This window comes from Sitophilus oryzae, unplaced genomic scaffold (genome assembly GCF_002938485.1).
Source record: "Sitophilus oryzae breed Bouriz unplaced genomic scaffold, Soryzae_2.0 scaffold_1582_pilon_pilon, whole genome shotgun sequence".
In the NCBI taxonomy this organism is placed as follows: Eukaryota; Metazoa; Arthropoda; class Insecta; order Coleoptera; family Curculionidae; genus Sitophilus; species Sitophilus oryzae.
This window is the reverse complement of record NW_022146261.1, coordinates 2,262,583-2,277,276: the sequence shown is the minus strand read 5'-3', so window position 1 is coordinate 2,277,276 and position 14,694 is coordinate 2,262,583. Positions and strand designations below refer to the sequence as shown.

The 14,694-nt window shown below is 32.7% G+C and overlaps 1 protein-coding gene across 1 annotated transcript in view; it reads right to left on the bottom strand.

Annotated features, from left to right (window-relative positions):
* Positions 1-2,786: 2,786 nt before the first annotated feature.
* Positions 2,787-14,694, bottom strand: part of LOC115879540 (cadherin-89D) — a 93,712-nt gene continuing 81,804 nt past the window's right edge. The window contains exons 9-11 of the mRNA XM_030896433.1: positions 13,906-14,137; positions 11,074-11,308; positions 2,787-2,911 (exon numbers count right to left, since the gene is read on the bottom strand). Coding sequence (XP_030752293.1) covers positions 2,825-2,911; positions 11,074-11,308; positions 13,906-14,137 — 554 coding nt within the window. The 3' untranslated portion in view covers positions 2,787-2,824. The remainder of the gene's footprint in view (positions 2,912-11,073; positions 11,309-13,905; positions 14,138-14,694) is intronic.

Here is a 14,694-nt window from a genome sequence, read left to right as displayed (position 1 = left end):
CAGTTTTAGGTAAATTGTATTGACTTTCTAATAGTGGTTATACTATTTAAATTTTCAGTTTGAAATATGGTTTGAAATCAGGGGTGCAACTTTGTTCAAGTTAGCAACCGATCATTTAGAAGCGATGTCGAAACCAGATCGATACTATGTTCATTGCAAAACTATTGTCGCTCAAATGCTGCGAAATATGATATCATTATCACACTCTTGCACACGTGTGCGACACGGTTTAGGCTATGTCTAGGCAGTCGCCTCGCCACAAAGCGAGAAATCATAATATCGCTACGAATCGATGTTGCTACTGAACATAGTGCCTCAAGCTACAAATTACTTTACTATCGCTTTGAAACATGAACAAAGTTGCACCCCAGGAAAACCCTGTATAATGCTCAACCTGGGGTGCAACTTTGTTCATGTTTCAAAGCGATAGTAAAGTAATTTGTAGCTTGAGGCACTATGTTCAGTAGCAACATCGATTCGTAGCTATATTCTGATTTCTCGCTTTGTGGCGAGGCGACTGCCTAGACATAGCCTAAACCGTGTCGCACACGTGTGCAAGAGTGTGATAATGATATCATATTTCGCAGCATTTGAGCGACAATAGTTTTGCAATGAACATAGTATCGATCTGGTTTCGACATCGCTTCTAAACGATCGGTTGCTAACTTGAACAAAGTTGCACCCCTGGCTGAGCTCGCCCAGGGTCCGACAATAGTGCGTCGGGCATCTGTAGCTCCTAGAATAAAATACTTGGGAATTTTGTTTAAGTGCAAATTTAAAGTATGTACTAGGATGTATTTCGGGAAAATATTTTAACCTCTACAGGGTATCCCACAAAAGTGTGAGTGTATCGGGATGATTTTTTTTTAAATGGAATAGCCTGTACATTATTCCATTTTTGGCTTTCTTTCTGATCACTTTACATAATTTTAAGATATTTTAAAATATGTTTTGATAGTTCCAGAGATAATAATAAATAAATATAAAAAAATTTCAGCCTTTTTTTAAAAAAATTATGAAAAATACAGGAACTGTCCTGAAATCAAAACTATATTAGGCATTTACTTTAGATGGTCTCTACTTACTTTACTCTAAATATCGTAATCTTAAATCATACAGGGAGTTCAAAATTCTACGCCAAACTTTCTAAAATATAAAATAATTTTTCTTCGTTTTTATAATTGGAACACCGTGAATATTATTTTTTAATAGATGAAGAATTAAAAAATGAACATTTTTTGTATTTAGAGTATATCAAAATTTTTAACGGTTTCGCAGATATTTGCGGTTTTATATTTCATATGGCAATTTCCACAGTAAACTTTAATCAAAGCCACTCAATGATTTTTCTCTCGTATATTACCGTTGAAAACGCCATATGAAATAATACTGCGTGTATATGCGAAACCATTAAAAACTTTGATATACCGTAAATACAAAAAATGTTCATTTTTTAATTTTCCATCTGTTAAAAAATAATATACAGGGTGTTCGATTTAAAAAAAACGAAGAAAATTATTTTATATTTTAGAAAGTTTGGCGTAGAATTTTGAACACCCTGTATTATTTAAGATTACGATACTTATAGCAAAGTAAGTAGAGATCATCTAAAGTAAATGCATAATATAGTTTTAATTTCAAGACAGTTCTTGTATTTTTAATGATTTTTTTAAAAAAGGCTGAATAAATAAATTTTTTATTTACGTACGTAAATACATACATATACATTTACGTACAAAATGTCTCCTGGGAAAAATCGCTACGAGGAACCACTCTCAAGATATTTAGAATGGAAATAGTCAATATATGTCATTACTGACAAAAAATAAACATGTTGATAGTTCTTAGTAGATGTAGATAGTTACTTATTTGATTGAAATTATTTTTGGTAACTTTTTATTTTTTTAATTATCATAAATTTTTCTTCAAAAAATGATGATAAAACATTTTCTGTTGCACTTTTCGCACAAAAACATTTAAAATTTATGATTTCAGTGTGCCAAATATCTCGAGAACCATTATTTGTACCGATTTTTACCAAGACACTAGTTTTATACAGGTAGGGACGAAAAGTTATAACTCTTCAAAAGAGTTGAAAAATATGTAGGTGGCGTCCTCTAGAAGTAGGAGTTATATTGACATCAAACTCAAATTTCTCATGTCAAAAAACTCCCAAACGCTTAGTTTCGGAGATTCATCTAAATATTGACGTTACTTCAGAAATTATTTGGAAAAAAATTGAAATAAAAATGAATCTCCGAAACTAAGCGTTTTAGGACATGCATTTATACGAACTATTATTTTACTTATTTTTATATGCAGAATATGCTGCCGAAATTTCCGGAATGCAGTCCGGATCACCCTGTATATGACTGTAGTTTTATGTTTTATATTACTGTTTCGTGCAATGTTCAGGATCGAAAAATTCTAAACGCAACTGTGCAACGTAACCATACCAATATTTTTTCCTGATAACTTGATAGAAATATTTGTAGAATTATCTGCAACTAAAGAGGTAGTAATGTATAGTAATTATAATATTTTCTGTGTACGGAAAAATAGTATAGAAAATATTATAATTACTATGTAAGTGTGTGTAAGGTGTAAGGAAAAATACTATGTATTTTGTGTAAGGAAAAATACAAATTGTACTTTCAGTACAAAACTATGGTACTCGGTACTAAACCCATCTTGTACTTTCTTTTATTTAATAATGTATTTTTAGTAAAACTATATAAAATATTTATTAACATTATACAAAAATACAAACAACATAAATGCACATACCATTTTTAATTATATTATTTTATTTTGTACAAAAATATCAGAAATACACTGTTAAATTTCCACTTTCTAACACCTTAGGTATAGAATCTAAGTCATTTAGATTTTCTGTACTGCCGGTTTCAGTCTGAAACAAAAAAATCTGTTATGTAATACATTTAATATACTGTAAGTTTCAAATACAAAATCAAATCACAAAACTTTAATAAAACATATTTCCAATTCAGTGTTCTTGGCGAATTTCAGTTCATTTTAAAAATTCCGACCTCAGCGCTCGATACAGCAGAAATCAGAAGTTTTCGCTCTCTATTTCAAGCAATTCTGATGTTGAGCGCATTGAAATAATACTGAAATCTTGGTTTTTTTTCATAATATTTAATTATTTTAGTTTTTAATAATGCAGTTATCGAAACTATAAAACACTCAAGTACGAGGTTTGTGTGATGTAAGGTTGTATAGTGTTTGACTGAGGTAGTAATGTACGTCTGCATTGCTTCTCTCTAGCCATGGCTGAAGTTTAGGTATAATCTTGTTAAGTCCCCCTACAAGATTTTCCTTGCATCCACTCTTCTTGCCATTTGTGCAGTAAATTTGCTCTTGCAGTATCTTTCGGTATTTTATTGTATCTCTCAGCTCGTCCTTCCACTAATAGGAGAATGCGGGCATTGCCAAAAATGAAGGAATTCTTATTTAATAAATGGAAAGAGAGATTAGCAACGATTGGTTCAAGACTCAATGGTTTAAACAATACAAATCACTGACAAATCAACAAATAACCACCATCTGTCGCCACCATTCAAACTATTGTTTATCGCAAAATAAAAACACTAAATCACCACAATACACCAAAACACTTTTACTTTTACACTGGACGCGCGTTTCGCTAACCATGTTAGCATCATCAGCAGATGATTATAAACTAAAGTACAATCTACAAATTGAGCGTTTATATACTCGCTCAGTGGGCCCCGAGTGGGCGTGGCAAAATCTAGCCAACCGAGTCAGAGCCAACTGAGCGTAACAGTTAGATTTCCGCCACTAGAGTAGTAGGAACAAAGAACTTGAAGGAATTGGATCGTTGACTCTGTTCATACTATCTTTACATTTATTAATTCTGATGCTTTCATATGCATCTAATTGCCTGTAATTTGAGACTTGTTTAATTAATTTTAAATTATTAAGATCTATACAATGTTCATTATCAACAATATGTTCGGCAACGCAAGATTTATCCGGTCCACCATATCTTATCTGAGCTAAATGTTCTTTAAATCTAGTTAATATTGATCTTCTAGTTTGCCAAACATATTTCTGATTACAATCTTTACAAGAAATTTCATAAATACCCGACCTTTCCAGTGGAGGTGTTTTATATTTTGGATTACCTAATAATTGTTGTAATTTATTATTAGCACTATACACAAGTTTATAATTGACATTCTTAAAAATTCCTTTTAGACCACGGGATAATTCTCTATCAAACGGTATCGAAAAATATTTAGACGTATCTTTCTCCACTTGAAAAGTCGAATTTTCAGAAATCATTAACCTATACCTACGTTTTCTAATTAATTTATCAACTAGTGAAGGAGAATATCCATTACACTCAGCTACATTCCTAATGTAATCTCTTTCTATTTCATATCTTTCGTTGGAAAGTGGGAAACTAAGTAATCTATGAACTAAGAAATTTAAACTAGCCATTTTATGTTCAACACTATGATGTGATTCATTAGGAATATATCTGCGTGTGGTCGTATTTTTCCTATAGATATCAAATTCCAGGCAATTATTAGTATTTCTAATAACTAATACAAAGCTGCAAGTATCCAATCCCTCATTACCAAAATTGTATGCTTTGCCAAAAATTCATAAACCGGACAAGTCTATGCGCCCAATTGTTTCGGCTGTAGGTTCTCCGACTTATAATTTGGCAAAATGGTTATCAAGGGAGTTCGAAAATTTACCTGATCATGAACCTTCTTTCTCAGTTAAAAATAATATTGAATTCATTAACAAAATTAAAGATATAACATTGCATGAAGGTGAAATTTTGGTCTACTTTGATGTATCTTCGTTGTTCCCAAGTGTTCCAATTCCACATATTTTAGGCTACTTAAAGGAATTACTGAACGCAAATGGTCTCGACAACAAAACTGTGAGTGAATATATTGAGCTTACATCGTTATGTATGAAACAAAATTGTTTTCAATTTAATAACAACTTTTTTGAACAGCGGGAAGGTACAGAAATGGGTAATCCATTGTCTCCATTTTTGGCTAATTTATTCATGAGCAGGTTTGAAGTGGAGGCTAAGAATCAGTTTGGGTATTTTCCAAGAGTATGGTTTAGGTATGTGGATGATATTTTTGCTGTTTTTGACACACATTCAGACACTATAGATAATTTTATTTCTAAGTTAAATAATCGTTTTCCTTCCATTAAATTTACGCATGAAATTGAGAACAACGACAGATTACCATTTCTAGATGTATTAGTTATTAGAAATACTAATAATTGCCTGGCATTTGATATCTATAGGAAAAATACGACCACACGCAGATATATTCCTAATGAATCACATCATAGTGTTGAACATAAAATGGCTAGTTTAAATTTCTTAGTTCATAGGTTACTTAGTTTCCCACTTTCCAACGAAAGATATGAAATAGAAAGAGATTACATTAGGAATGTAGCTGAGTGTAATGGATATTCTCCTTCACTAGTTGATAAATTAATTAGAAAACGTAGGTATAGGTTAATGATTTCTGAAAATTCGACTTTTCAAGTGGAGAAAGATACGTCTAAATATTTTTCGATACCGTTTGATAGAGAGTTATCCCGTGGTCTAAAAGGAATTTTTAGGAATGTCAATTATATACTTGTGTATAGTGCTAATAATAAATTACAACAATTATTAGGTAATCCAAAAGATAAAACACCTCCACTGGAAAGGTCGGGTATTTATGATATTTCTTGTAAAGATTGTAATCAGAAATATGTTGGGCAAATTAGAAGATCAATATTAACTAGATTTAAAGAACATTTAGCTCAGATAGGATATGGTAGACCGGATAAATCTTGCGTTGCCGAACATATTGTTGATAAAGAACATTGTATAGATCTTAATATTTAAAATGAATTAAACAAGTCTCAAATTACAGGCAATTAGATGCATATGAAAGCATCAGAATTAATAAATGTAAAGATAGTATGAACAGAGTCAACGGTCCAATTCCTTCAAGTTCTTTGTTCCTACTACTCTAGTGGCGGAAATCTAACTGTTACGCTCAGTTGGCTCTGACTCGGTTGGCTAGATTTTTCCACGCCCACTCGGGGCCCACTGAGCGAGTATATAAACGCTCAACTTGTAGATTGTACTTTAGTTTGTAATCATCTGCTGAAGATGCTAACATGGTTAGCGAAACGCGCGTCCAGTGTAAAAGTAAAAGTGTTTTGGTGTATTGTGGTGATTTAGTGTTTTTATTTTGCTGTGTAACACCAAAGGTTCCAACCCTCAACTGTAATCATTGTTTATCGCCGTTTCTCCATAAAATAAACATTAGTCCGCGGATCTGCATTAACAGGCATACAATTAATCCAATGCACGGTTATTTACCGCACTTCAAGCATTTAACTTCTCTGTGTTTTTTGGATGTCCCCGTTTATTTTTGAAAATTTGTACAGTGTGTCCCATTTTCTTATGTTTTATGGGGTTTCTCGTTTATGAAACGAAGATGCGGTTTTTGCTTTACTGTGATACTTTTTTTTATGAAACTAGAAATGCTACGCACATATTTGTCCTAGCCCTCTTGGTTCTCGAAATACAGGGTGAATTTGAACATTATGCATTTTTCGACTCCCATCATATCTCGGTTACCCTATAGCTTATCGAAAAGGTGAAAATTGAGTTCCGGAGAGTTTTTCACGTAGAATCTAGCGACGTAACAAGTTTTTCGCTGAGAGATATCATCTTATAATATGACTCAAACTAATGTTTTTTTTTAAATGGGACACTCTGTATATCGTGTGCGTCTCAAAAGTGGCTCACACCTATAACTTTTTTATTTTTTTAGATAAGAGACTTGGTATGTTAGTATATGACATAAATTAGGATTAATTGATGTACTCAATTGTTTTTGGTTACTTCCTGGTTCACCGGAAATGACTACAACTTTTGATTTTTAAATGACACCTCCTGTATATTTTAAATTTATTCGATACAAAATGACCCTCTGAATAGAATGACATGTCATATGTCAAATAATGACATTTTCGCTTGAAAGAAAATCGGATTTCAAATTTCAATCTAGAGTGCCATGGCTGGTTAAAAGATGCCCAAATCGTCGTAATTTTAAGCATATCTTAATTTTTTCAATTGAAATGAGAGTGGCTCATTAGCATATTTCGAAAAAGCATTTTTTACGAATAATTTGGTACCACACACTTGGTGTTTCGAGTCAAATTGTTGTTATGAATCGCGCGCATGTTACAATTTCATATAAACCATATTCGAAAATGTCAAAAGTTGACATATGCTATGTTATTCTATTCAGAGTGTCATTTTCTATCGAATAAAGCAACAAAACACCGATACCATTTAAAAATCAAAAGTTGTAGTCATTTCCGGTGAAAAAGGAAGTGACAGAAAACAATTGAATACGTCAATCAATCCTAATTTATGTCATATATTAATATATCAAAACTCGATTTGTTATCTGAAAAAATAAAAAAGTTATAGGGGGTGAGCCACTTTTGAGACGCACCCGGTCAGGGCCTATTTTACCATAAGGCCCGGGCTTTGGGCCCGGTGGTCTGGGGGGCCCGTAAAAGGTTGTAAAATATTCATAATTTCAAATGAAAATTTACACAGCAGAGAAAAAAAACAGTTACCTCTGATAAGGAAAATAGAATTAAATAAAATAGGCTTTAGATTGTTATAATTAATGCAATTTCTAAATTATTTATAAATTTATATCAAAGATACCGGCACCGGCGATTCCCCAATCTAAAAATAACGTTTTATTTTTTTAACCCAAACTAACAAAAAATTTTTTGAATTTTATTGGAAAAGAGGGCCCGAATTTTTGCTTGGGCCTTAGGGCCCGACCAGGTGAAAAATAGGCCCTGCATCCGGTATAATATACTATATTGAATATAGTATATTCATAAATAAGGGAAGAAATGCATTATTTAACTTTTTAACATAAGTCAAACTAGTTTAAAAGAATATCATTTTTTTATTTAATTTAACCAGATAATTTTGCTTTCCGTCATGTTTTCTTAATAAACTACACGGAAAATGAATTTATGCAGCTTAATAAAATATTATAACTATAAAAATTAAATAACGCATTTTTTACCTTATTTATTTATGAAAATAAGTAGAGTGTATACTATATATGTATATAGAAAGCTCATAACAAGACAAATAAAATAAAACATAACAATAAAAAAAATAAAAGAAATCATAACAATAAAAAAAATAAAAGGGTATCCCGTTTAAATAAAAACATAATAGTCTAAGAGCTAGCAACGTTTTCGAGAAAGTATTTAAGACGTCTGGCTCTTTGATATATATTTTACTATGCTCTCTGGAACAGCATGCGGCCCGTCTGGCTGCCGATACCCGTTGCGTTCACTACTGCGCATCAGAAGAAGATCCTATATTTTTTTATTAATTTAGTCCTATAAATTCTAGTATTGAATATAAATCGAACATGTTTCCATAGCGCAGTGCGTAGAGTTTGCGACCACGAACCGATGATTCAGAGTTCGAATCCGGATCAGGTCAAAGACTTTTTTCTTTTATTTTCGTTTATATTCTGATAGTTAAGTATTAAATAATTCTGGTAATTAAATAAAAACAAATATTTAATACTTTACTATCAGAATATAAACTAAATAAAATAAAAAAGTCTTTGCCCCGACCCGGATTCGAACTCTGAATCATCGGTTCGTGGTCGGAAACTCTACGCACTGCGCTATGGAGTTCGATTTATATTCAATACTAGAATTTAAAGGACTAATAAAAATGTAGGATCTTCTTTCAATGCGCAGTAGGGAACGCAACGTTTACCGGCAGCCAGACGGGCCGCATGCTGTTCTAGAGGGCATAATAAAAGATATATCAAAGAGCCAGACATCTTAAAATACTTGTTTTTCCGACGTTGCTAGCTCTCGTACTATAAGTTTGAAGCTGAAAAAAATTCAGCTTCTAACAAAAAACTAGTTACGACTCATTTTTCACCTTTTCGACAAAGCTATGAGACAACCGAGACTTGAAGAGGGTCGAAAAATGCAACATATTCGAAATTCGCCGTATATTTCAGAATCCAAGAGGAGCTAGGAAAAATCTGTGTGTATAGTCTATAAAATGAATAACTTTGAATTTTGACCGTTATTTTTTAGCAACAGGGCAAATATAAAATCCCCCTATCAAAAAACTTACTGATATTCTTTAAATTGAGTGTCTGAACGAATCAGATAGGTAACTCTTTTTACTTTCGTGAAATAGAAAAGGAAAATAATAAAACAATTGACAGTTCTTTCTCTTCTTGTAAAAATCAACACAATTGTCAAAAGTAAAGTGTCATCAGCTTTTGACATTTCTAAATATCAGACCAATGCCGTCTCTAATAGAACAGCCTCGTAGCGAGATTTATGACGTCACGCTAGTGAGATACTAAGGATTAATAAATATGTTGTAGAATACATGGAAAAGATAATAATTCCTCGTATTTTTGGTTTGTATTTTAAAAATGATACAGTTTACATGAAATATACATAATATACAGTTAATTAATACAATATATATATACCTATTTATAGTAATAAATACTTTGGCAAATTAACTATGAACCATACAAATGCAGCAAATGTTTTACAATATACAAATAATAAATAGATACATAAGATAATGGGTAAAATAAAATATATTTTAAATTTTGGGGTTTGAAAATCGATCTAATTTAACAAAAAAAAACATTCAATATCTACTAATAGTGATGTATTATTATTTGCATTCACAAAATGTATATGTATATTTTGCAAGTATCAATGTTCGACATATTATGTTTGCAAATAATACAATATCATAGAAAAAAAGGCGTCAGCGATGGCTATGAAATAAAGATCGCTGTCATTTTATATGTAAAATTATTCTAAAATTTTTGATTTTCTTGGGATTTAGGTTCGGGAAAAACGCTGATTAAGTTTTCATTTATTTTTTCATTATTTTTTTTGGTTTAAAAAAAAACGTGGTTTAAAAAAAACATCATAGCCTTTATCAGTGTTGTCATATGAAAAAAATAGTGTCGAATGTATTCCAAAAAATTACATATAAAATATTCACAGCACACCACATAATGTTTACTGCAATTAATAAACTAATATAAACTTGTAAAAAGATGACCACGTATTTTTTTAAATTATTATTCTTAACACTAAAACTATCTACATTGACTATGGAGTACGATTTCAGTCATAGTAAGTAGTAGACATTGAATGTTGTTTGTTAAATTAGATCGATTTTCAAACTCCAAAATTTAAAATATATTTTACATTTTACCCATTATCTTATGTACCTATTCATTATTTGTATATTGTAAAACATTTGCTGCATTTGTATGGTTCATAGTTTATTTGCGGAAGTATTTATTACTATAAATAGGTATATATATATTATATTTATTAACTGTATATTATGTATATTTCATGTAAACTATATCATTTTTAAAATACAAACCAAAAATAGGAGGAATTATTGTTTTCCATGTATTCTACAACATATTTATTAATCCGTAGTATTTAACTAGAGTGACGTCATATATCTCGCTCGAGGCTGTTCTATTAGAGACGGCATTGCGTCAGCATGACCGCAAGTTGCTAACCTAATAAAATTAACACTAGAAAAGCCCGCGGGAACTGTCAAATTCAAAGTTATTCGTTTCACAGACTATAGCATCTCTAGTTTCATAAAAAAGTACTACAGTGATATGAAATCCGCATCTCTGTCACTCTAAAGACGAGAAACTTCATAAAACAGTAGAATGAGGCACCCTGTACAGATAGGCAAATTAAATTCCGAACAACTTTTATGTTTGGCATTTCGATATATTTTCACGTAACCGTATTTTCTGCATTTTTTTATTACCGCTATGGACAGCTGCATAAAAATGCATTTTTTTACTACCGGACATACTTGAATTAATTTTTTTATTAGTCAATAGTAAAAAATCCGAGTCGTTCGGAACTTTTTTGAACACTGTATATAGGTCAGTAACCTACCTTATTATCGTCCCAACTTAATTTTTTAACCCGCGAAGTTGCTGTCGGCCAAAGTGGAGGTTGGGGAGCTGGATGTATTTTGGAGCTGGGTATTCTGGGTTTTGTTTCGCTAGAAATGCCTTCCAAAGCAGCAACTGTATCCTCACGAGTTTTTTCTCCTCCAAATACAGGATTGCTTACTTCTCGCTTTTGCTGTGACTTTGTATCAGGCGCGCTCTGATATTCGTTCCGTCTCCTAAAAATTATGTTAATTAATTTAGTTATAAATCAAACCTTTTATATAGTTTTGATAACGAAACGAATTGTTTTGAAAACGATAACGAAGGAAGCGAAGTATTTGAATAATATTGGTACCTTAATTAAGCCTGAACCCCATTAGCAACACGCCACGTCACGCCACGCCATTCTACGCTACGAATATTTGTGCGTATATTTTTCCATTTAATTACATGTGTTGTGCACACACTAAGACCCACGCCACGCCACGCTATCACACGTGTGATAGCCGATTCATAAGGCTTAGATCTTACCGACGCGTGTTAAGGCGTGTTGTTCCCCGCTTGCCTCTCTATCCCCGTAGCTATCTACTTTTGTAGTTAGCTACGGTAAAGGTTGCGGTGTAAAAAAGATGTGCAATTAATAAAAAAAGGTACGGAATTACGAGTTCATATACATTCTGCTCAGTATAGAGACCAGAACACACGCCATATAGCATGAGAATTGATAGGGAGAAATTTAAAACTTACAGGTAAGGGTTTATATAACTAAAACTGTTACTTTTATAAAATCTAAATTAATATTTAATTCCACCCCATTCAAACTATTTATTTTTGCCAAGGGACACTGGCGTGAGCTTTCTACAAGTTTTTTTATTTAGAGTAGTAAACAAGAAAATTCAATATTAGTAATAACATAAGAACTGTACATTAAATTACGATATTATCGATTTTAATTCACACTAATCAAAATAAAGTACAAACTGCCTCAAGTTCTTTAAGTTATGAAAGGCACCATATTTATTACGATTGATTACGATTGGTGATTCTGTGCACCTAAAATATTTTTCTTACACTTTGTAACACCGTAGCTGCAGCTGTAAATTCTTCTAAAAATTCTTCGTCGCTAGACGATCTGTTTGTACTTGCTAAGGACACTTGTACTTGCTAAGGAAACAAAATATTTAGGAATCATTCTGGACTCGAATCTTTTCTGGAAAAGGAATACGGAGGAAAGAATGATAAAGGGAATAAATGCATTCTATGCATGTAACAACTGGAGAAAGGAATAACACAGCGCAAGCTGTGCTAGAAGCAATTCTGGACATGCAATTAATCGACTGGCTCGTGAAGGATCTGGCCGCTAAGGGTGCCATAAGATTAAGGGAATCTGTGGAACCAGACCAACTACTGTCACTCGAGGATATTGTCAGTGATAGGGAAAATCATGGCAAACACGAGTCCACATCTGCTAGACCAGAACACGGACTATAACATGATTTTGGAGAAAAGATAAGGAATCGCACCTCGACAAGAGAAGAATGGAAAGCAACCGAATTATGAATACTGAAGAGATAGCAGTCTACACAGATGCTTCCGCAGCAACTTCAGGAGGCACAGGTATAGGCATTTTCTCACAGGAACTAGACATTCGACATTCGACGGTCCTTAAGGCTATCGGATGGCTGTAATGTTCTACAAGCAGAAGTTTACGCCATAAAGGAAGCGGCTAGTTGTATACGAGAGAAAATTGCTGATAGACCAATAGGGGATATCGTGATATACTCTGACAGCTTGGACGCTTTAAGAAGCATCATCATGCAATCAGTGAGATCGAAAACTGTGATGGAATGCCGAGAAGCACTGTCCTGGCTGCCTCAAGGCGGGGCTACTCTGTGCTGAGTGCCAGGTCACAGCAATGTGGTGGGCAATCAGAAAGCAGACAGACTCGCCAAAAGGGGGAAAGGAAGAAGAAACCATAGAGCACATGTTGTACCACTGTCCGGCACTGGAATACCGACGCTTTAAAATTTTAGGGGAAGGTTTATTGGAGGGACTAGAGGAAGCAGCAGAAGCCAACATCAGCGACATCGGGAACTTTGCAAAGAGCAGGAAGTGCTTTAACGCAAATAAAGGATGAGAGGAAGGTTTGGTACAACAATACTGGGGTATCGCAATGGGCCCACGGCCTCCAATTGAGGGATCAAACATGATCCCAAATCCCAGCAACCTAACCTAACCTAGACGATCTTTGTACGTCGTTCTTGAGACAATACTAATCACTTTTCTGACTATAATAAACATTTTATAGAATTAAATAAGTCTGTTATCGCGCGGCTTGTTACTAATAACTCCCCCGTTACACCCTCTCCCACGTCGCAACACGTGGCGTGTTGCTAATGGGGTCCCAGCTTTATTGTCCCACTAGTTCACTATTCCATTGAACTTAAGATATTATTTCAATACCTAGTATCGTTTTTCATTATGTTTTAGATTTATCTTTAATATTTAAGCTTTACTTGAATAATAATCGGTTAATGCTATTAGAACAATTCATAATAATAGATGATACGTTTTAACACAGTAAAACGTATTATTTCAATAAATAAATGATATGTTTACTAACGTAGTAAAAGATATGTGTAATGTAATCTGTAAATGAGTCCAATAATTTTTGGACAGATTGCGTTATTAGTAAATAACCATTTTTAAATTATTATATTATGAGATTATTATTGTATTTTTTTTACAAACAAATTTTAACATGAACACTCATCAAATTAACAAAAAATAACACTTTATTTGGGTATTTACGAGGGTATTTATTACTACTTACACTTTGCAAATGTAAGCTACTAAGAGAGCTACGACAAAACTCAATAGTAATAGCACAGTACCAAGACTGGCTAATAGGACCGGAGCACTAGGGAATGATTTAGCTGCGTCCATTTCTATAGATAAGTCACCATCTGTAGAAAAATGAACTGTGACAGGAACACTGGCTCTCTTTGGTGGAGTACCACTGTCTGTCGCTGTAACGGTAAAGGATGCTGTCTTCTCTTGTAAGCCTAAAATCCAAAAGTAAATATAAAAAAAAAACATAAATTGGAAAGAGTCATCAATTATCAATTTTAAAATTATAAAAAATGCTCATCAATTATTTTTAAAATTAACAGATATTAATAAAAATATTTATTTTATAAGTAATTCAAATTTTACACTATACTTTAATGAAAATGTTTACTCGGAATATACTTAATGTGACATTTGATTTTTATGATTTTTTTTGTTGGTACGACGCAAGATACGACGGTAACAAATCTTCCTATAAAATTAATGCCAAAGTTTTTATTATTTGTATAGACGTGACGTCATCACTAGCGGGACTTTTGATTTTTATGATTTTCTCATGATGCAGCGACGGCATTATCCATATTACCGACATTATTATTAAAATGTATACCTACATACATATACAGAGTGCGTTTTCTACGATGATATCTCAAATTAAATCAAAATCTTATTATTAATTTTAATAATTAATTAATTTTTTCAAATGGAACGAAGGTATCTCATTATCATATTTGGAAAAAGCATTTTTTACGAATAATTTGGTACCCATTTT